Below are 23,793 nucleotides of genomic sequence, written 5' to 3'. Positions count from 1 at the left end.
AAATTTGAGAGTCAGTCGTAGAGCTATAAGCAAGGTACAGGGCTCACCTTTCTTTGTCATGTAAACAAGGCTCGTTCTCTTTTTTTTGTTTACATCGGTTCAACATACAAGTTAAAAAATCCTTTTCAAGCTGAATTGTCTATCTTCTTATTCATTTTAAGCATTATTAACCAAATTTTAACGTTTAACACATTCATTTTACATACCAAGGAATTGTAAGCTCTGTAAATCGCTTATAACTCAACGAATGACACTCAAATATTGGTTGCTTATTAAAAATGCCTCTCTAAAGTATTGTAACATTAAAACCGTGACCATGCCCCTTTAAGCAGGACAATTCATTATAAGGCAATTGATCTTATATAATTTTCAGAAATCTTATATCTCCTCCTATTTTTATAAATCTCGGGATGTACAAGTTTGTTTTACATTTTCGTATCAGTGTAGTATTCATTAAAATTTGCAGAAACTTTAGAATAGGGCAGAGAGGTTACTGGTATTTCAGTGTAATCCAGGATTTTGTTTCCATGTATCTCGGATTATAAGCTCTGATAATTTCATTTTTATCATACAGTTATGGGCTTTGTGGTAGCGCTTTGTACGTTATGGTCCGACAAACAGTAGATTGCCTTGACGTAACACGTTACCGGTCGATGGGTGTCGCTAACGTTATTCGATAGATTAGAAGATCCAACATAGTTAGCTTTGTTCAATTATTTGCTATCGGATAAACAAATAATTAGACAGAATTATTAAATCCAAATGAGATAATTATGACAAAATCCACGGTCCTGGTCCTGTTTAAATATACTGCAGACACATTTTTCATAATTATCAGAGGCTGCATCTAAAATGCCAGCCAGAAAGCTCTTGGACTGTCTCTGACAAATAGCAATGATATTTACATTGTGCGATACTATATCCAATTCCTCTTCAATGATGACAGAGCATAGATTTCTATTATTAAAAAAAGCAAGGTATTGGTGGTTCTTGTGAATTTTGCAAGAAAGGTCTGTTGACAAGCACGATATGACTGAATCGAAAGAGTGTTCTTGTGTTTGCAAACGGATACAGCATAGTTAAGACAAAACTCAAAAAACACTGCGGGGACAGTTATCAGAGATGTTATTATACTAGATTACAACATGTTTTTCTACATACATGCATATTTAGAAAACGAAGGAGAAAAAGTCTCTTCGCTGCTAATCATATCAAGTGCAGAGAAAAGTAACTTTTTTACAAATTGTCAGGTGATATTTACCTAAGCTTGAACTGTTGCCTTGAACAGTATCGTCTTGCTTAATACACAGTTTAGTCATTATGACGTTACAACGTTGCAAAACTGGCGTCATGACGCCTACCTATGTAGTGATTATTGAATAATAGTAGTACTTACACATGAGTTAAGTCGTATAGAATTTACTTATACACTATATTAAACCGGTATCCGTTCAATGGTTTGAACAAGGAAAACCGGAAACTTTGAAATCGATGATGTCATGCATAGACATTTTCCAGTGTAACTGCCGTCAAATATATTACTTTGGACTTTAAAACTGTTAATTATACTTCTTCGGACAGTTTCATTTTTTGTATCCTCTATTTTACTGCGTAGTCGTTTTAAGTTGATGGGTTTGAATGAGATTGACTATTTCACCGACTGTATTTTACTAAAGCAATTGCTTTGCGTAAAGTTTACGACCATAAGTTGGCATCCCATCGGGCAATTAGTAACGACAGGTTTTAAAAGGTCTCTCATGAAACTTTCGGGTTTTATGAGTTTTGCTGTGTTTACTTATTTTTTGGCAACAAGAGAAGACGGTTTGAACATGACATGTTTATCGCGCTCCTCATCTCCAAACTCCCATCGATTTCTGATCTCATCCCATGTAAAGTCACCAGCGCAAATTTACCGCGGACTATTCATATTTCATATTTAATTTTCCGGCTGATAATTATGGTAGGAAATTTGGAGTCTGATCACGACTCCTTCTTTTTCCTTCTTTCGATCAATCGGAGACTGACCCACCGTGCTATATTTAAAAAGTACGCATTATAAGAAACATGGCTCCTTTGAATCAATGTTGTTGATCATTCTGTTGCCATGATTGTTACACAAATTGCTCCGTTTACTTTCTTCCTGCGTCCCATAGGCAGCTACTCAATTCCCCAAAAAATCTTGATGAAGCTTGATATACCCTGCTTGACCCAAATTTGGGAGTATCCAAACCTTCATACACATGTATTTTATTACTTCATTGGGCAAAAATTAATTTTACATTTCCTTACAAAATGTATATATTTTTTCCGATTATGACTATTCTCTTTGACATCTTTGAAATGTTTCGCATAAGCAAATGCAATAGAGCTTTTACAAAATATATGATAGAAATAGCAAACTACGCTATAATGCCGCTAAAAGGGTTTTTATTGGGGATTTTTTATCAGTTTGGTCGTCAATTGCTCAGGTATTGTCAGGTAGACAGATTGAAGATAGCGCTCGGATGAGCATTTCGCCTCCAATGGGAAGACTTTATGATAAATAATTACTTTGTTTCCGGGAACCAACCTTTATGTATAATTTGGTTTTTATCAGCTCCGTTTACGGTGCAATACAAATTGCAAGTGATGAAGATGTATGCCAAGATCAATACATTGTGATTCAAATGAGGCATTTTTGAAAAATCTGAACTCTTTTATTTTCATCTGGCACGACAGACATAACACCAGTGCCATCGTAATAATTGAACACATTACAGTTTGCAATCGTTCATATCACACTTGATTTGTTGTAACGATTCTTTCATCGTGTGCACCCATAAATTGACAAGGTTATGCGCTGCTTCGACGAGTATTGCGGTTCTGAAAGCTATAGCATTTTAGCAACTCACCGAAGCCATTAACATCAATGACAACTTCATTTTAAAAAAGTAATGATAAATGCATCTCAAGAAGGTTCTGTATTCCGACCAATTTATCCGATGCCTATCTTTATTTATTTACAGAAAAAGTCGCGTTTTGAAATTCTCTTTGATAACAGCATCAGGTAATTTACGACTTTTCGCTTGTAAGGCGTAAAGGTTGGTGATGCACCGTCCCAGAAAATTACACGTTCAAACTGAATTACTGATTAAAGCAACTGGGGTAGTTTTTGAAGTTTTTTATGTACGAACAGATGTACAGTGATCGGACAAATAATCTTGATGAAGGAAGCAGATCCCGCTGATGAACAATTTGTCATTCTGCAATAATGACACCACTGAAATGAATGCCTTCCTTAGTTCATTTAACCAGTTCGCGTTATTGAAATAGACGAGCGCCAATTAATGAGTTTCGTCCTTTTAACAATTTTAGGGAGGGTGATGCTGCGACGTGTAAACAGAGGATCAATATAATTGGCGGTTATTGATTTGATTGACATTAATTTGAGATCCCCGTTTCTTAGTTCGGTTGTGTGTGACTTGTTCCATTGGGTCTCGCGAGATTTTGTAGCGTTAATGGATACGGGCTTTTATGGGGGATTTTCTTGTCTCTATGCCTAGAAGTGAGAAAACTCAGATTCTTAGTGCTAAGACAAAAATGGTATTTGACCCGGGATTTGTGGTCTTCCTTTTGTTATTTACAGGTAAGAAGTTTGTTAATTGAAACATCATTCTAGTGTGTTGTACCATTTATACCCATTTTTATATCATCCTCATTTTCCTCAAATTAACAAATTATTGAATTCACTGATGTCGAAAGTTACGTATTTTTTGGATTGACTTTGTCTGAAATGATTTGATAATTTTTTGGGGAGAAATAATTTCCATGAATTCCAAAAAAAAATGTTTTTTATACATCTTACTTTTAAATTTTATCTATTTTGTTTACCCATTAATGTAACATTATAAGGATCGTTATTCTGCCGTACTCTCAATGAAATACCTAGTAAAACTAATGAAAGCTTTTAACATTTTCTTGTGCGAATTATATATTTGTGATTGACATCTCCGTAGACCCGTGGATTATTTCTCATTTTGTTACTGACACTTGTGAGTAAACAATTTTAGCATCTTTTAACTCGTCGACGTCTCCGAAAAATCACGGCAATATATATGTCCCAAAACAAATTTCTGATCCTGGCTGAAATGGCTGACCTGGGACTTGTTTTCTTTCAATAATTCAGGAATATGCGTGCCGGAATGATGGCTTAGATTTAATTGGGAATATTCCTGAGTGGGAAACTAGTCATTTTATCCCGAGTAATTGCTACGGTATATGTCTCCGTAGACTTGCATTCATTTCTTCGATTTTAAAAAATTTTTCAAATGAATCACGCTATGAAAAAATAGAAATTTTATCTAATTTTTTATTTTTAAAAATTTAACCTTTGATTTTTGGGAAGAGAGCGATATTTAAAGCTACTCGAAAAGGCGTTAACTCTGACTCGTGATACAATTATTTATACACATAGATAATTATATATACCATAAATAGCTGGCAGGCTAATTCTGCTGTGATAAGGACCATATGCAGTGCAAATTCATCTTCCCAGTGTATTTCTACATATGCGTTGCTTCCTAAAATATCACTTTTACATACGATAAACGCACCGACCGCGCAATCACACAGGTGTATCAATTAGTTCCAGGTAACGATCGGTTCCCAGGGGGGCCCTGAATTATAAAACACACGGAATATCTCGCCGTGGTTACGTTTGATGTGCAATCCGCAGGGTGATGCAGGGTTTTATCTAATTCCTTGGCGTGTTGAAAAAATTTAGACTTCTCTTCTCCAACATTTATTAAATTTATGTCGTCAATTTCAATTCGTACATTCATAACTGATAAGTTTTGTTAATTATTCAAAGCCTATAAAGCATTTCCCTTTTCGGTCGAAATGTAGATGCTTTCAGAACATACTAGTCGGTTGGCATATCAAACATAAACTACAGAGAAAGGAAAGCACATATCTATACATGGGTATATCTTAAAGTTTCCAATATACATGTATCCAAGTGTCTGGTACAAACGTTTGATCTTCTATGGGCTTTATTTTTCTACATCAAAATAAAACAAAAAAATGTACAGATATATGCAAACAATTAAAAAGAAAAAAATTAAGTAAAACGACGCCTGTAAAAAAATGAAGCAAATAATGACATCAATTCTTTAAATAATCGAAAAAATGATTAAAAAAAACAACTTGGTATGCTAAATGGATGCTAACATGATTTGTAATTATAAAAACGGTGAAAATTTTGACCAATAAACCGACATATTTATGAATATAAACATACAAATTCAAGATTTCTGTAAACATACATAATTGCCATATTCTAGGGTTGTATGCTTTAGTGAATAATTTGATGAATAAAATTAAAACAAGCACACTTTCTAAAAAAGAAAAAGGAATGTTATTTTAAAAGTCAAAATTCACAAACTTGAGTTGTCGACCCCGATAATTGAGCACTGATTTGAATGACGGCATCACATTTATAAAGGACTTTAAATGACAATATAATTAAATCAACATATGTTTTGTTCCCTACGTTAAACTCTGTCATTCAAAATCTCTGTTCATATTAATTTTTCTCAAAAATCCTTTTTGTCCCAACCCAATCTCACCCTGGCCCTTTCCTGCTGAATTTTTTAAACTGTTTTTTGAAGAACACATTCATTGACTTTTTGCTCGCTTATAAGAGCCTAATAAAGCAAACATTTTATTGGTAGTTGAAATTACAATGGAGATTTGGATTTGAGATGTAGGATTTTCTGTTAACTTCAGCAGTTAAAATGGATAATTGGCGGTCGTATCAAAGCCTAGAAAGCTTTTAAAACCAAGTTCACCGCCGTCACTGTCAAGCTCGTTCTGGGGAAACTTAGAAATTTCATAGATTCTAGGTCGATTATTCGTGATCACAAAAAGCCCCGTTTATCAGTTATAGAAGAAATTTATTAATTACCCATCAACAAGATGTAATTAACAACCAGAAAGAGCCGTTTTGACAATCGAACACCATTTACTTCTTTACGCACGATTAACGCTGTGTTTCTGATGCCATAAATTTACAACTTTCCCGCAACATTTGGTCGTGAACGGTTCTTGTGTAAGAGTTGATTTACGATGCAGAAAATACACGGAAACATTTATGAGGAAAATTGAGTGGAAAGGAAACAGAAAATTTTCATACACTGATTGATGATGAAACCAAAACATGTTGACATGTGATGAAACAGAAAGGTTTTCACATTGTCAGAATGAAACTAGACATAAATCAAGACACTTAAGAGAATGATGAAATCATGACTGATGAAACCAACACATATCATCTAATGATGAAACCAACGAGTCAGGGCAGGCAATCGGTTTTCAGAACGCAGTTCGCAATTGAATAGTGAACTGCGTTCTAGAACGCAGTTCGCAATTCAAAATTTAGAATTCATATTTGGGGCCCGAAATTTTTAGGGACATCTACTAGTGGTATTTCACTACCACTGTGAACATATGGTGATGCAGCTATCTCTAGTTTTTAAGAATCGGGCTTATATGCAATTGAATAGTGAACTGCGTTCTATCTAGAACGCAGTTCGCAATTCAAAATTTAGAATTCATATTTGGGGCTCGAAATTTTCAGGGGCATCTACTGGTGGTATACCACTGCCACCATGAAAATTTGGTGAGGTGTTCTTCTCTACTTTTTGAAATTTTGGCCTTTTCGCAATCGAATAGTGAACTGCGTTCTAGAAGGCTGTTCACAATTCAAAATTTAGAATTGATATTTGGGGCCAGAGACTTTCAGGGGCATCTTCTAGTGGTATTTCACTACCACTGTGAACATATGGTGATGCAGTTATCTCTAGTTTTTGAGAATTGGGCTTATATGCTTATGATTAGTCGCAATCGAATTGCGAACTGCGCTCTAGAACGCAGTTCACTTTTTGATTGCGAAAAGGCCAAAATTTCAAAAAGTAGAGAAGAACATCTCACCAAATTTTCATGGTGGCAGTGGTATACCACCAGTAGATGCCCCTGAAAATTTCGAGCCCCAAATATGAATTCTAAATTTTGAATTGCGAACTGCGTTCTAGATAGAACGCAGTTCACTATTCAATTGCATATAAGCCCGATTCTCAAAAACTAGAGTTAGCTGCATCGCCATATTTTCACAGTGGTAGTGAAATACCACTAGTAGATGCCCCTGAAAATTTCGGGCCCCAAATATGAATTCTAAATTTTGAATTGCGAACTGCGTTCTAGAATGCAGTTCACTATTCAATTGCGAACTGCGAACTGCGTTCTAAAAACCAGGGTATTGAGTATTGATGGAAACAAAACATCTTTGATCGCCGATGAAACCAATAGGCCATGAGACTTTGTCTTATTGAAAATAGTAAAATTACAACCTGTTCAAAAGTTAAAATATTGATAAGTGAAAAAACTAATACTAGTAAGGGAAAAACATAATAACTTTTATATAAGTTGATCTTAATCAAAACTATGTTTGAAAATTCAGAGTTGAAATTACATTCTTCATTGTTACGTATTGTGTTGCCACAAATTCGATTTAAAGTAATCATATCTAAATCTCGTTTATACCTGTCTGTCTTCACCTATAAAACAATAACTCTTTAAAGAGTAGAATTGGTCATTTATTGCAATAGTAACAAAATGCAATCTAAAACTTTACATGTAAGCTATGCGCATGTGAGAATATAGACAATGTATATATACTAGTATACAAATTGTCAAATCACAATTTTTCATTGGGAACAATGCTGTGTTATTTAACATATTATGACTTAGACATGGCATATATTTGCCATATAAAAAGAAGAACAAAACAATTGGAAAACTTGAACAAAATCTGAAAAGGCGGTGATAAATGGTAAACAAGCCAGGAGATAATTGTAGGAATGAAGTATCAAGTAACAAGTTTACAAATGCTTGCTTGTTGACGCCCCCAAACATAGTATTGCATTTACCTAACCGGCTTATATTATTTTGATTGAAAAGCATATAGCAACTTTCAAAATGAGTAAACATGCACTTGTGTAAATTTGATGCTTCAGTTGCAATTGATATCAATTTGCGGCCATTCACAAAAAGCTTTTAAGCATTAGGACATGTGGAATACGTAGAGCGGATATAAGGGGACTTGATCCTTGGCGAATGCATGTTATCGTAATCCCCGCTTCCTGTGGGATTCATTAGAACCTATACTCAACATCAATGTCGGCATCGATGAGAGAAAAAAATTGTTAATTAAAACACCGATAACATAGCTTCATTTATGATTTTGTATCGAAATTATATTCTCCTTTTTCTGCCGAATCTTTGAGCCGGGAAACAAGCGGCTTCCTTCCGTATCCGATTCTTTGTGCTAGTCAATATCAGTTCAAAGCCTAGTTTCAGGTGCGGGCCCATTGATTGTGAATTAGTTTTGTGTGTATTCAAATATCACAGAACAAAGAAAGCTTCAAATAATTACACGGTTTTGTTACTTAAGAAAATGGGTATAGATGTGTTAGAACAAATTGTTTTCGAGTAATTGTGATAGATTTATCAAGTTGATATCTTTAGATTTGCGACTTTATCGTTGGTTGTGTGTGCCAAAACACAATAACGGAGAGCATGAAGCGGACAGACCTGCTTTGAAGATTACATGCACACACGATATTAAACTTTGTTTACAACATAGCAAAAGCTCCTTTCCAATGATCTATTATTGGTAATATTATTGTCATGTGTGATATTGCTTTCATCAACGTCTGTGACGCAATGGTTTGCTTTATTTGCATTTTCTTTAGCCCCGCCTATTTCTTGTGAAAAGCAGAGACTCGGTTCACGTGCCCAATCCGATTCTAATTCTCAGAAAGTATTCAAGTTTTTCAGTAATTGATTATTTCGTCAAATGTCTCTGATCCGCATGTCTTTTGGCATTCAGTCGAAAACAAGCATCTGAACTGTGAATCTAATGATGGTGATCCTTGAACTTTTGTGCGTTCTGATTCCTATAAGCCTGACAACAGGTAGTACCCACTTTTATTTAGAAAAAATGGAATTTCTGAATCAATATTTCATTGTAACATTCTGAATTTTTGTCTTTTCAAAGGGAATTCAAAAGGACAAGATGACAGCGAGAATCCACCCAGTTTGATGAAGGCTCGTAAGTATGAATACATATTGTCTATTTGTCTTGGCATCCAAGCGTATTTCTGGTACTCTTATACTGTTTTATGATTTTCTTTGTAAATGGGGCAACGAATACAAGTTGTCAATCAGTAAAACGGAAATTCACACTTGAGCATTGTAAAGCTTTGTGTGACAATGCGGATAAACTGTTAAATAATATAACAAAATCCAGCGCTTTAATAGGAACTCAATTGTCCGTGTGCTTAACATGAGGCTGCCTACAATAGCGCTCCATGTCCTAATTTAGTATGTTTAATGGAGAAGAACAAGCATTCTCAATTTGTCCATAGAATCAATTCCACAGTCAGGCCATTCAGCTGAAATTTCCACTTATCCAGTGTAATGCATTTTGATGTTAAAAAGTAATCAAGCGCGCCAGGCAATAAGCAAATTGAATATACTCGGAGTCTCTCGGCTTCCATCGACACAGCGTTGTCGCGAGAAACGGAGTTTTCGCTGGAATTTCAAATAAAAGTATTTTACATACCTCTATGGCGTGTTTACCTGAAAGCATTAAGGCAGCAGTCTATAGATAAACACCGATCCTCTCTACTTATGTATATATATAGAAATTCTTTTTGAAGTCAATGCATAAACCGGTATTCTTTAATATTTTATATCATGTATTTTTTCGAATTTAATTTACAAAGAGCAGCACAGAACTAGTCTATTTTTATGAAATATTTTTATTGCTTTTGAACAACGAAATCCGTTTCGTGAATAGATTTCATTAATTTATTGTTCAAAGCGCGTTAATATAATGGTTAGAGAGGCAGTAGACATGGGAGTGGATAGTCAATATTTATTATTTAAAATCACAAAAAGACGTTTATAGAAATATATATGCAGAATTGGAATGCAATGTATGTATAACATTAACTGTTTCAGTAAGTGACGTAATCGGCAAGAATTAGTTGGGCTCTGTCTGTGTCATTAGACAATTGGGGGTTTGTTGCACGGTGTGAAGACAGGCGAGTCTGATTAATGCCAGGATTTACTTAGTCTGGGTAGAACTTGATGCCAGCAATCAAGTTTGTGATCGCTCTGGGATCGATCTGAAGTTTTCTAGGAGTCGCCAAACTTAGCGATCTTACAACTGATACCTGTTGAGGATACGGTTGTACCTTGCTTAGGGTATCATTTTGAGATTCAGCAGGTAGCTTATCTAATAATTAGCCGATTTAGCGATCGCTGTTGCTAATCTATTGATCCGTTAATTTGTTAATCGGGTATGATTGTGAGTATTGACTGAGACGGTACTCGAGTCTGATCCAGACGCTGTGAGTAAAGGACCGATAATTAAAGTGGAACATACAGTTTGAAGTATATTTACAAACAGGAGAAGTAAATATGTAAAACTGCAGCATTAAATTGATTTAACCATGCAAATAGCTAATTATTGTATAGGGGAAATCAATTACAGTTTGAGCTGTAGAAACTGTATGCAAGTATCAATGTAATATGTTTTAAAATTTTGTTCCTTTAAAGAACACAATTTATGTTGTGTTTGGCCCAGTCATCGAGTGTGGAATAGTTCGAGGAATTTTCAATAAATATGATAGAAAATCAACAATTTTATTTATTACTTTTATCTAATTCATTTATCCAGGAACACAAAGAGCAAGCATCCACTCCGCGGTTTCTCCTCATCAAGTCCTATAAAGCAATCTCGTTATCGGAATGTCACAGAAGTCAAGATAAATCTGCGTGCAAATTACAGATCATATTTGCCGGACAAGATCATACTTGTTCTCAAACTCCATTCTCGAATCAAAAGATGAGATCTGCTCCTATAATCTCATTATATGGACAGCAGGGTTGGTTACATCGCAGAGCTTCCTTAATTTAAACAAGCGTCGACGTGAGCTACTGATAAAGCGTTCATTAGACCTCGATTGATGCCAATCGCAATGATCGAATATCCCCTACATGCTTCAAAGGGCTTGTAATTCAATAGAATTTGAAGGAAATGTCGTGTAACTATACTTAACCCTGTTAACTATGATTGGTATATCGGCTAGCTAATGCGATGACATTGTTGAGGAAAGGCACATTTTTTGGCTTTGCATTCTTTTGCTCCAAATTTCTATTTCTTCAAGCTGCGACAAGATAATGAAGTACTGTGTAAAAATGGAGAAAACTCCGATTCATCCCGGGTTCTATACGAAAATGTTTTAAAAAAGAAAATCAACTTATCATTTATTGATTTGCATAATACTTACGTATAATGCTTGCATTTTTAAAACTAATTTTATATGTTTGTCAATGTGTTTCGTTTCGGGGAGTCTTTTAATTTTCTCGTCGTCCAATTATAATATCATTCATTTCTGCGTGAGCTGGTTATTCATCTAAAAAAGAGCATACGCTAGTATGTGTGCTCCGCATCATTAAGCATGAATCTCTCATTGCTTTTTCGTTATATGTTAGTTTGTTAGAAGGCAATGAATTCTAAGCAACATGACATTTATGAATAGGGCCTATCATGTCAGATTTAGAAGCGTGTAACAACTCTGATTAAAGATAAGGCGATTCTTTTCCTAAATATCAATGATAGCCACGGAGAGCCACTTAGTTCTTCTTGTTTTGACATTTCTGACTACTTTGAGTAGACTTTCATAAGCAGTATACACCCCAAATCATTTCCTGTCTGAGATGGTACGGTCATTAGAAAAACAAAACTGCCGCTGTCCATTAAATGGTGTTTAATGGAAGACGTTAGCAATCGTAGGAAAAAATTAAACATATCAACTGTAGAATAATGGTATTAACTATGTGGTCTTATAACAATTTAATTTAACATATACGTATACTATATAAGCATTATTTAACAGGTTCCGTTTGCTTGTACATAGTCTGTGTTGTCTGTTACAGATTCCAGAATGTACCCCTTCCCCTGGGATACTTGGTGGGGCTATGGAGGAAGAGCAGGTACTTGTATATACAGTTTTAATAAATCATCACTTTGCCATCGTTTATGTTTCTATATGTAGGTGCTTAACGAATTTTTGTTTCATTTCCGTAATCAAATATCCCTTTTTTTCTTAAAAAAACCGTTGATTTTCGTTTTAATCTTTCTCCATTGGTCCTTGAAGATCAGCTATGCGGCCCATGGGACTTCTAATACGTGTATCCTAGTCTTTGAAATTTGTTTTTAAAGTAGAAGGACATATTGCAACATAAAGATTGGGTAATTCCGCGGCACGGAATACGTTCTCACACGCAAGCTATTTGTTATAATGGTAAAGTAGCATGTCTTCAGATGTTGTACTTTTGCGTTTGTTTGGACAAACTGAAGTACTTGCATGTATAATTGCAGGTATCTTAATCTTATGGAGATGATATACCGATTTTTTTTTCATTTGAATAACTTTGCAGATCAATTGTACATATATCTGAGATGTGCATATTTAGTTTTTGATAATTTATGAAAATCAAAGTACTGAAGAACTGACGACGGGAGTTGATTTTGTCGATGTTTATTTATTTTAAAATCAATGATACGTCATTTTGCATGACAAGTACATTTAGTTTCTAACTTGAATCACGCACATTTTTATAATATGAATTTTTTGGACTTTTTCGACAAGAATGTCGAGAAACCCCCATATAAATCATGTTAAATAATATTTAAAGATAAAATTGATTTAATCAAACTATGTATTAGTAATAGAAATATTTCTCGAAAATTGTATGGATCCAAGCAATATTGAACTCTGGTCTCGTTCAACCAAACGCTCGGCTGACACCGTAAATCTCCGACAAGGATTTACGGAGACAGCCGAGCGTCGAGTTGAACGAGACTATATTGAACTCTGGCGTAGGAATACATACGACTACAAAAAAAATTTAAATTGTTCGTACCATTTAAAATCTGACTATTTTCAAGGTATTTATAAATAAGTTTCCTTGAAAAACAATGCTTTAGCATACATTACATCGAATTTATCAATTAATTTCAAGAACTAACTAAAGTCTTGTCAGCAGCAATGATTTGTGCTGAGGTCCAAACACTGTTTCACTTTCGGTTTGACTGAGTAACTGCATAGGAGAGTTGATTAAAATCAACTCCCAAGAATACTACCTGCTCTTTTTTAAAAGTTTTTTGCAGACTATTGCATTAAGGGTACTCCATATTTCTGGATAGGTAGTGTTTATCAATTCAGAGTTTACAAATGGATTATTTATGGATACTGTTCACGTAAAAGAAAACCCGGGCGGTTTGCTGTCACATTGATAGCTTTTTACTTGTTTTAACTATAATACCTTGATCCTGAAAGTTACAACACGCGTATATGACGTAAACTCGGCCGTTTAACCAATAAGTCGCCCACTCTAGAAAACTCTCAGATGATGGACAGTTTTCATTTTGTGTTAAAACACGACAGAGGATAATTTTGGTCCTTGTGCCAACATTAGCCTTATTTCTTATGACGGGGATCGATTATGGTTCGGTGGAGCCCTCGCAGACCTGAATCCGCCAGTCCTGCCCGCACGCCGCTCGTTATTTTAATTAAACAGGGTAGCCAGGCTATTCCTTGTCTTGGGTCGTCCTCTTCTGGCCATTGTTTATTTGGTCAGATTAAATGTGATTTTTTCTTAGTCCCTTATTGCAATCTTTATTGTCTAGAGCGTATATATCTCTTACGACTCTGATTAACATTAACACATTAATGAAATCTCCGAGTGTGCGAGTTTCGTTTAGCATGTGAATTGTGAACATGCGTGTTTTTATTTCATTTTTAATCTAATTTTGATTTTTTTACCCCGACTGTCTAACAGTGTTTGAACACACTTTCAAAACATTTTCTTTAGAGTGATCATCAAGAAATAGTTGTTTTAAAACGACGTAGCTTTCAGCTTTATTATTGCCCTGAGTACCAAGCGGTTCTTGAGAGGCTTTTGAGCCCAGATTGAGAGATTTTTTGGCTGACCCGAGCATTGATCGAACACTGATTTAATGGTGAACATTGCGTTTTTGTGAAGCCTTTATTACATGAAAACATATCAAAATCGGGGAAAATGCATTTTACATGTTAAGTCGTCGAGGAAATTGATGGTGGAAAATTTATGACTTTGACTATGTCTTCGAAACACGAAAGGCCAGACACAAAACTGATTTGATCTTTGGGAAGCAAATTACTACTCCTCAAATTAGTCCGATGTTGCAATGAAACCAGCCAAAGTTGTATACCAACATGAAACATTTTTCTAGGAGAAAATGGTTTTCAGTAGTAATGTTATTATCTCATTGCAACCATTAAAAATTGAAGACGGTTGTAATATTTTCAGACTCTGTGAATATGTGAATAAATACAAAATCTTTACATTTAGAGCATATTGTATTTTAGTGAAATATTTTAGCACGAAACAACTTATTGAAATGACGTTGTTAAATGAAATTGGTTTTTAAGCGTTATGATTAAATTTTAAGCAGTGTTATTCAAGTTCTCTCTCGATTATTAATAAATGTTGTTCTTTAGTAATGTTAATTTTTGCACACTGTATTGGGAGCATTTGTATTTATGTAGTTAAAATCGCAATTGTTGATTCTATCTAATATAAGTAATGATTACCAAAGACCGCCGTGATGTACACTGTTATAGAGAATCGGTTCTAACTCGTATAATTCTAAGAGTTCACTTTGGCAATGTCAAAATTTTATTTTGAAATCAATTTTAGTGAAATTTTTCAAATAATAAAAAAAATCTGTAAACAGTTTCATTAATCAATGAAAAAATATCAAACCAAACCAGGCATTCCAAAGTCATTGTCTCCGTAGAAAGAAGTTGATTTCGCCGCCTGTTAATTTTTGCATTGTTTTCCCCCTACGTCCCGTAACGCGATGACAAGTCATTTTTCAAGACAGCTCCAGAGTGTTTGCCGTTCTTTAATTATAGGACAGATGAGTGACACACGACACAAACGAATCCGAACCAGCTCTCCTTTACGTGAGCAGTAAGTTATTACATTCCCTGATTACAAGCGACAGGTTTCCATTAAATATCGGATTGAAATGTTCGTCAAAGATAGCACAGAAACCCGACAAATGTAATGTCACCTAATGAGATAGAATTTGTTAGATTTCCGAGAACACCGAATGTTGCTCACTCTGGCTTTGAAGGGGTAACGTGATCTGCTCGGTAATTCCATAGAAAGCGTTTCATTAGAGGACTTGTTTACATAATCATGATAAACTGCTCTCTTTGATAAGTTAGACTTTCTCCCCGCTCCGATCGCATGCCTCTTGTTGCATGGTTGTTGTAGACTCTTAATTAGCTAGATTGGTTCTATTTTCATTAAGCTCCAAGATTTTTGTTTAACAAGTTTGAATTCAACTTATGATGATTTACCATTATTCTGTATATGCAATTAGTCATGTTATTAACAAAAGTAGAGAAATTTGATTGCTATGGGATGTTTGTGTAATGAATAGAAAAACTTATTTAGTTATTAACAAAAATAGAGAGATTTGATTGTTATAATTGCATTATGATTAGGGTAAAGGCACTCAAACAGAAAACTGCCAATAAAATCAAAGTATGACACTCAAAAGTGTACAATGGTGTCACTAATTTACTAATAGTAAAGATGATTACATTAGGTTTAAAGCAATACTGCGAGATAATGACCATTCAAGGTTAGAATTTGCACGGATGAGGATGGAATCAATACAGTCAAACCTAAGATAGATCTGATGTCACCGTACAACCGTTTGTAGCCCTGCTGGCCTCGCACCGCAGTGACGAGATCGTGATCTTTCTTCGTCTGTGAGGCCATTGCTTAATGTCCGTCAGGGGACATCTATGTGTTGGACGATTAGACATTATCTAGCCTCTGTATAAAAAGTTGGGAATGATTTGTTACTTTGGAATACTATTTTATGAATGGACAGAATATACATTTGTTTCTAAGTATGATATAGTGTACTCTTACATTGTTAGTCATTGTTCAGCCTTGAGGTAGGAAAGCATTCGTTTGATGGTGTATATCATAGCAATGGTTGAAATTTAAACTGCTTCTTTAAAGAAATATTTCCGTGAGTAAAACAATGATAAATTGATCTACAGAAAGAAATGTCCGAACCAACCATCAAATGTTACAAAGACAAACATTGCCTATGTAAGAATTTGATCCATGTCCTGTTTTAAATCAGGTTCGACTCGAGCTAAAATCAAGAGAGAGTCTAAGATGTCGTGCTGACAACGTGTGTGAACCTCTCATTTTCGTTTTGTAGGTCCAGAGTACTGGGGTGAAGCATACGCTGGTAACTGGCACATGTGTTCTAAGGGGAAGCAGCAGTCTCCCATCAACATCGAGCCCGATCTACTCCTCTATGATAGTAACCTAGGGCGTCTGGTCGTCAACTCTCCCCCTGTAAGTCTACTTAATGGTCTCGACTGTTGTTGTTTTTTTTTGGGGGGGGGGGTTTGTTGGTCTTTTTTATTAAATCCATGCATATTGAACAAACGCAACTATCAGTTTACTTATTTGTTTAAGGGTGTTTTTGTCTATATTCAACCTTATTCCTTGCACATTAAATCAACGTTACTATCAGTTTACTGATTTGTTTAGTAGTGTTTTTCAATTCAATTTATGTAGTTGTTTGTTGGGTTGTCGTTACTTGCAAAAAGATTTTACATGACTTGTATTGAAATTCGCTTGCGGTAAAATTTCGCTATTTTTGCAGCAAAAGCTCGTCTTGACAAATATTTCACGCCGCAAACAGTTGTTTTAATGTTTTGCGTGTTTGCGAAATAAAAAAATTATTTACACAAGCTTGCATGGTCGTGAAAATAAATCGCCGAGAACCAATCTCTTATAAGAAGATCGCGAAATATTGTTGTACGAAATAAACTTCGATTTATAGGGCCTACATTCAATGTGAATTTGAAATTTACAATTTTAGTAAAACAAACTCGATTTCTCTTTTGCAAAACACACTTTTTGTTTATTTAATCTGAAAAAATCTTTAATTACACCTTTTCTAATGACAATTTGATTTCATTTATTTATTCTTAGTCTATTAGTAACCATCAAAATTAGATGTATCATTTGTTTTTCAATAAGTTTTTGTATTTCACAAGACAAAAAGACCATTTTTATTTCAATTTTGCAGGTGCAGGGTAAACTACAGAATACAGGAAATGATATTACATTGACCCTTATGAATGACGTCAAGAACCAGGTCAACGTCACTGGTGGTCCCCTCTCTTATATGTTCCGAATCACAGATGTCAAATTTCATTTCGGAAGAAGACAACGAGCGTCCGAACACCAGATAAACAACAAATCGTTTACAGCAGAGGTCCTTGAAACAATTTTTTTATTTTTTTTAAAACTACAATGATATATACGACCGACTTCGCCTCCATTGACACGCATATGTGTATCATATGCGGATTATGTGATTGGTGTCATATAACAAGAATAGATATGGGTTACCCCATATCCAAGATATTCGACTTCTAAATTACTTGAATGTTCATTGTGCTCAGCCGATCTCTTAAGTTAAAATCGCTGAAAGTGTTAAGAAACTGGCGTATATAGTTCTTCATATCCGTAGCAAATACTGTCACCCCTCACTCGCAAACAGTGCATGCATCAGTGCATAAAATCAGTGTACACGAGTGCAGGTTTTGTGTAACCATTCACTCATTAAAAAAAGGGGGAAAACATATTCATACACAACAAATAAATAAAAGAGATTGTGTGATAACCAACGAACAATAATCACGAAAGTAATATAATTATTGTTATAATATAAGCAATATTCATTAATGAAAAAATAGTCAGTCGAAGAAAAATCTATATTTTAGTGAAAAAGACCGAGGAAGCAGCTAGCGTAGGAATGTTAATACTTAACATTTACATTTTTTGGGGAAATGTGTTTTTTTTAAAAATAATTTAACGTTAGTTTAATTTTCTTCCACGTATTACATATATACATCGATATTTTAAACATTTGTTATAATGTTGCATTTGCTGATCATGATGGAACTAAATTTTTCGGCGCAATTGTGTAAAGAGAACCTGACTATAGTGATATACCTTAAATAGGTAGTAAGCACTGACGAATATATTGAAAATCTTAAGAAGGGCATCATAATAGTATATATTGTATATGAAACATATTTGGCAAAATTGCCTACGATAGAATAACTAAACACCAAGCTGTGGGATTTATGATTTTTTGTATTTTGTAAAGAAAATTGCATTATAACGAAGAAAACTAAACGTTTCGTATGTCGATGATATTTTGTTGATTTCCACAAAATGCATGATTTTATCCCTCAACTCCGCCAGGAATACAACAACGCAAGACTGGCTTCGATTTCGACTTAGTCATTCAAGATGAGTTGAACCTACTTTATTGGTTCTTTTTTAAATGTTTTATGAAATTTTGAAAGAATTTCTGAAATGCTCTCACAAAATTGAAGAAAAAGATCGCATGTAATTGAAGTTTTTATTTCCCACAAGAGGCCGGTGGCTCGCATCTCTTCGGCTTTGATTAGTCTGTGTCAGTGACAAACCCTCTGGGAAACCTTAACAGAATAATATCAGGAACCTTTTAAAACGCTTTAAGCATAGTGCATGTTTTAATGTTTTAAAAAATGATATACAAGAGAATTGGGGCATTATTTTGTGAATATCATCGTGGAGATTAGAACATCTCGATAGTGTCCAAAGTGAATACTGTTCTTATAGAAGTCCTTCTGCGCTTCTCTGTGTCAGCCACTTTACTTAATTATCACAAATCTTCTCACTCCAACATAAAACTTGTTAAATGTCCTTCCTTTAATTTTCTCTTTCGTGCTTTGTAGGAGTTTTGCGAAAGAATTAGAGTGGCATGGGTGTGAAAAGAGCCATTTCTTTTTAAAATTAAAAATTTTAAAAATATTACATAATCATTTTCACTTCTTTTTTAACATTCATAATCAGTTTTCACACCTCGGGCACGTAGCAACAGGCGGTGGTTGCCACTCCTTCGTTATAAAGTAAATGTTCTTAATTTTTTTTCTTTAGCAAAATATATGATCAATCCAATAGTTGTTGCAATTGGCCACTCCATTTGTTCTTTGACAAAAGAATTATGCTACGTGATTGCACTTTCCTTAACATACATTTGACAAGCAGTCATAACTCAGAAATGGAACTACATATGAAGAATTTCATTTTTCAAATGTTTATTTTACAGATGCACATAATAGGATACAATTCTGAGGTTTACAGAACAATGGACGAGGCTGTAAATGGCGTAAGGGGCCTCGTTGCTATCGCTGTTTTTATTGAGGTAATGAAAAAAATTTGCTTTTTTTTTCTTGCATTTTGGAAATTCTTAATTCAGTCAGGCCCAACCGTCATCAACTTTCTTAAAGTCAATACTCAACCTCAAGTCTGAGTTTTGACCTTAATTAAATTCATGCACTTTTCTTTTAAGGATTTGAGTTGATGACTAAGATGAGTTGATGACTAAGATGAGTGATTTAAAAATTTTGGTGACGGCGGGGCCAGAATGAACGCCGTAACAAGAAACATGCTTTTCGAATGCTTTGTAAAGTCCGTTCCATCCCGCAGAAAATTAGATCCTTGTTCAAACCTTTAAACTGATACCGCCATACTTAGACTATTACTTATTAGGTTCGTTACTGACTGTTTACAGAAATTTGTGGGGTCGGTAAAGTCCATAGAAGGCGAGGCGGAGCCGAGCCTTCTATTGACTTTACCGACACCACAAATTTCTGTAAACAGTCAGTAACGAACCTAATAAGTGTTTTGTTTTGTCAAGGACCTACAGTCTGATATGTAAACAAACAAAAGATAATATATAACAATTAAATTCATAGCTTAATTCTCTAATTGTTTACCTTCCTCGTCAGTCGTTTGTGCAAACCTCAATGCTATTGTAGGATCATAATATTACGTCACGGGCAAAGGGGGGTCACTCTAAATATTTTGGGGCTTAAAAATTAAAGGTATGGTTGAACGTTTGTGTAAAAAATCAGCTCAAATAAAATTACGTCCGCCATGTTGCCGTTTGAATCTTGACGCTTGCCCTGTAAAGAAATTTATGAGGCAACCACGTGACGCGATTCATCCAATGACGTCGAGACATTCTAGTCCGAGGCAAAACAAAAGAGTTTTGTAAGGAATCCATGCGTTTCTGTTCTTGCATGATGTCCATTGGGCAGCCTGATAACTACCTGTCGTAAAAAGGATGAACCCGACTTGCTCTAATAATCTTTTCTTATCTGTTCTGTTAACGTAAGAGGTACGCGACCGTAAGTGAGAACAAAGGTGCTTTCACTGGGTTTTTTACTCAAATCTGTGAGAGTATAATTTGTTTGTAAAATCATATTGAATATAACATTGTGTACATGGACATACAGGAAGGAAAAAAAACATGATCATTGAAATTATATATTGTACCAACATTTTAATCTCCTAACAACTGTGATTCATCCGATCTTACTTTGATAACAGAGAAGAACCTTAGAAGGACTTATCCTTTTGCCGTAGACATTTGAATAAAAGACATAAACACGTTTAATTGGTCTTACAAAACTTTTCTTAATTGCAAGAACTGTATTGGTTTGATTCACAGATGTTACAATAATGATTAAGCTAGTTATTCCAGTAAATTACAACTGTTATATTTAACGATTGTGCAATATGCTAAGCTTATATAAACCTCAATTCTCTACAATTTCCATATCTGTATAACACCATTTAGTTTAATCCTAAAAGCAATATTTAAGTATTTCCATCTCATTCTAATTTTCCATTTGTAGATTTAATGACACCACAATATTCAAGCTGAAACATTTTTTATTGAATGAGAATAGTTATAAAACTTTTATAAATATGAAAACTGTGATCCAAGAGTCGGGAGATGGCGTTACTGTGATTTTAAGTCTGATTTTACGATGCTGGTATTGGCTTGTTTATGATTCTGGGTCCCACAATGGTGATGTCTTATTGGTATTGCCCACAATTAATGAATCACGCTTCTGTTATTAGAGAGTCCTCAGAACATTTTATGTAAAGGATGCTGCTTCATTGTTGATTAAATTTTCTATGGTTCTATGAGGCTTTTGAATAAAGAATGATCGTCGGTTACATATTTGGGGTGGGATGGGATCGTAGAGTTCAACAACTACAAAACCATTTTAATGACATATTGTAGAAAACCGGAAACAATTAAAATTTTCCAATATACTGTAATATATTTACATTGCATTTTTTTCATTAGTGAAATTTGGTAACATTTGCTGTTGCTTTATGAGAGAACATGCTATTCAAAATGTTTCTGAACTACATGTATTTTGTAAATTGTTCAAAGAAGTTACACTCAAACCTTACAAATTGCTTCCATTTCTAGATAGGACTGGTATCGAATTATCCATTGGAGTTAATAACAAAGCGACTGAGGAATATACCAACAAAAGGTATTTATTAACCCATTATGTCATTAACAATCGTTCCTTTGTCAAATGGCTTAGAAAATGGCAAACAGCACACCTAAGAATTTGTATTTCAAAGACTCTTTTTAAAGTTGTCGATATCATTGCCCTCTTGTGATATGCATTTGTGAAACGTGTAATGAATTAAATTGCCTTGATCCAGACATGCAAATTCGAAATTATCGCAGACGATTATGAAAAGAAACATCCTCTACATCAATAAAAACAAATGATCTTTTAAAATGGATTTTTTTTTTGTTCAGGTAACAACACGAACATTAGTGGCTTCACACTGACTGACCTTATTCCCAACACCACGGAGTATATGACGTATGAAGGATCGTTAACGATACCCGGATGTCAAGAGAGTGTGACGTGGATAATATTTAACAAACCAATTTACCTATCTGCTGATCAGGTATAAAAAGACTGCTGTAGAATTTTAAATAAGTAAATGCAAAAAAGTACTAAATAAAAAATGAGTACAAAAAATATCACCAAAAGATAATAACCAAACATTGTTTGCCTTCAGCTCATGAACTCACTGTCTCTTGTTTATGGTATCTTGTGACAATGGACATTAATATTGTTATCAACAAAGTGCGTCATGATACTAAACAGAATTTGTTTAATAATTTATGCTACCAATCAAAGCCAAAGTCAGCGGACCTTGAATAATTTTTCCTCGACTATATTTTATCATGGCTTATGCTTCAAATCCCAAAAGTGCAAAACCACAGTTATAACTTGATTAAATGAGATGTGATAAACACAAAATAGCCATAATATTCTTTGTTTGTACCTGCGATTTGACATTAGAATTCTATTGTTATACCCACTTGTTTACAGATGAAGCTCTTCCAAACTGTACCAGAGATGCGTTGGATTCACACAAACACCAGGGCGGTGATGCCATTAAACCAGAGAGTCATTAGAACTAATATCAATGTCAAACAGAAAGTAAGTTTCGATTGAAAAAGAATTTTATCATCCTAAGCTCTGCTTTTATATTTGCATATTTGTGAGACCCGCATTCAAGAATCTACCATCAGACGGTTAATAAGTTAGTATCAATTGTGTAACAGACCTTTTTTAATTTACAGAAAAATAGTCTCTATGATGTCTTTAAAAACCGTCAATGCAAGACCTTATAAAGTTAATTTCCAGTCTTCATGCTAGTCTAAAATTAATTTATTCTTTTTTTTAGAATGACATTTGTTCCATAGAACAGCATTTCAGCTACAAAGGTAAGGTATTGTACTTGTATTAAGATTATTATTTTGAAAATTGTAAGATTCTTTCAAAAGCGCCAGCAAGCATACGTTAACACAATGATATAGTAAATCCGTGTCAATTCCGTTGTAGTAAATGAAATGTTCACTTCATGACAAGGGGAATAATTCTTGCGAGTCATACGCCCATTGCGAGAAAGAGTCCCTGCAAATACGGAGATCAGCCGGATAGTAACAGCAGATCGAAGCTCGAGTTTCATCTGACATTGGTGCTATGAAACCCTGTGGTGTTTGGCATTTATCAGTATTCACGCTTTATCTGGCGCGCTCCTTCAGAAGAATGCTGACACTACCCGGTGCTGTTTTCGAACGCTCCCTGTATGCAAATCTGTTATAAATGTGAATAGTGTGTGGATTTTTCAGAGAAACAGGTGCTATATCGCGTGAAGTAGGAAGATAATTATGATACACCCACGCTTTTGTGAAGCATTACCTTAGTATTCCATCTATTACATGAAATAATAGACAGCTTAAGTTTGGTATCCTGTCATTTTTTTCTTTTGTTTGTTTTGTATCAAAATACATGTATGTGTACATGTATGTACTATTTTATTGTTTCTTTTTTAACATGTACACATGTAAATTTGCTATACGCAGGACCTTTGTTGCGAGTACTCGATTTGTTAGACTTTCAAGTTTATTCAATATGTTACGAACTTTTTTTCAAATTGTTTGCACGTATTGATTTTAACATTTACTTGTTATGTAAAATAGATATTATAATATTATAATGTATGAAACAAAATTAGTATGAATATAAAATAAACAATACATACATTTAAGTGTTGTTCATCTTTACTTTTTGATTGTCGAATTCCTTCTTTATTGATCTATTAAAAATCTTACACCAATTTAAATGATTCATG

The 23,793-nt window shown here is 34.5% G+C and overlaps 1 protein-coding gene across 3 annotated transcripts; it reads left to right on the top strand.

Annotated features, from left to right (window-relative positions):
- Nucleotides 1-3,340: 3,340 nt before the first annotated feature.
- On the top strand, nt 3,341-23,709 carry LOC128192622 (putative carbonic anhydrase-like protein 2). Of its 3 annotated transcripts, none has more exons than XM_052865455.1 (11): nt 3,341-3,625; nt 9,095-9,148; nt 12,046-12,102; nt 16,409-16,548; nt 17,291-17,479; nt 19,370-19,465; nt 21,554-21,620; nt 21,899-22,053; nt 22,485-22,595; nt 22,843-22,882; nt 23,001-23,709. In XM_052865455.1, exons 1-11 carry the CDS (start codon nt 3,514-3,516, stop codon nt 23,021-23,023), a joined length of 1,044 nt encoding a protein of 347 aa, XP_052721415.1. In that variant the 5' UTR covers nt 3,341-3,513; the 3' UTR covers nt 23,024-23,709. The 3 variants fall into 3 exon arrangements, with proteins under 3 accessions (XP_052721415.1, XP_052721416.1, XP_052721417.1); XM_052865456.1 differs by lacking the exon at nt 3,341-3,625 and adding an exon at nt 8,837-9,011; XM_052865457.1 differs by lacking the exons at nt 3,341-3,625; nt 9,095-9,148; nt 12,046-12,102 and adding an exon at nt 16,040-16,085.
- The last annotated feature ends 84 nt before the right edge of the window (nt 23,710-23,793 follow it).

This window comes from Crassostrea angulata, chromosome 7 (genome assembly GCF_025612915.1).
Source record: "Crassostrea angulata isolate pt1a10 chromosome 7, ASM2561291v2, whole genome shotgun sequence".
Classification (NCBI taxonomy): Eukaryota; Metazoa; Mollusca; class Bivalvia; order Ostreida; family Ostreidae; genus Magallana; species Magallana angulata.
This window is presented reverse-complemented; position numbering and strand designations above follow the sequence as displayed.

Bases quoted from the DNA above. Each gene is read 5' to 3' on its own strand.
- LOC128192622 (XM_052865455.1), top strand. From the start codon at position 3,514: ATGGGGGATTTTCTTGTCTCTATGCCTAGAAGTGAGAAAACTCAGATT. The intron at 12,103-16,408 runs GTACTTGTATAT...TTCGTTTTGTAG, and splicing joins GGGCTATGGAGGAAGAGCAG to GTCCAGAGTACTGGGGTGAA. The intron at 16,549-17,290 runs GTAAGTCTACTT...TCAATTTTGCAG, and splicing joins TGGTCGTCAACTCTCCCCCT to GTGCAGGGTAAACTACAGAA.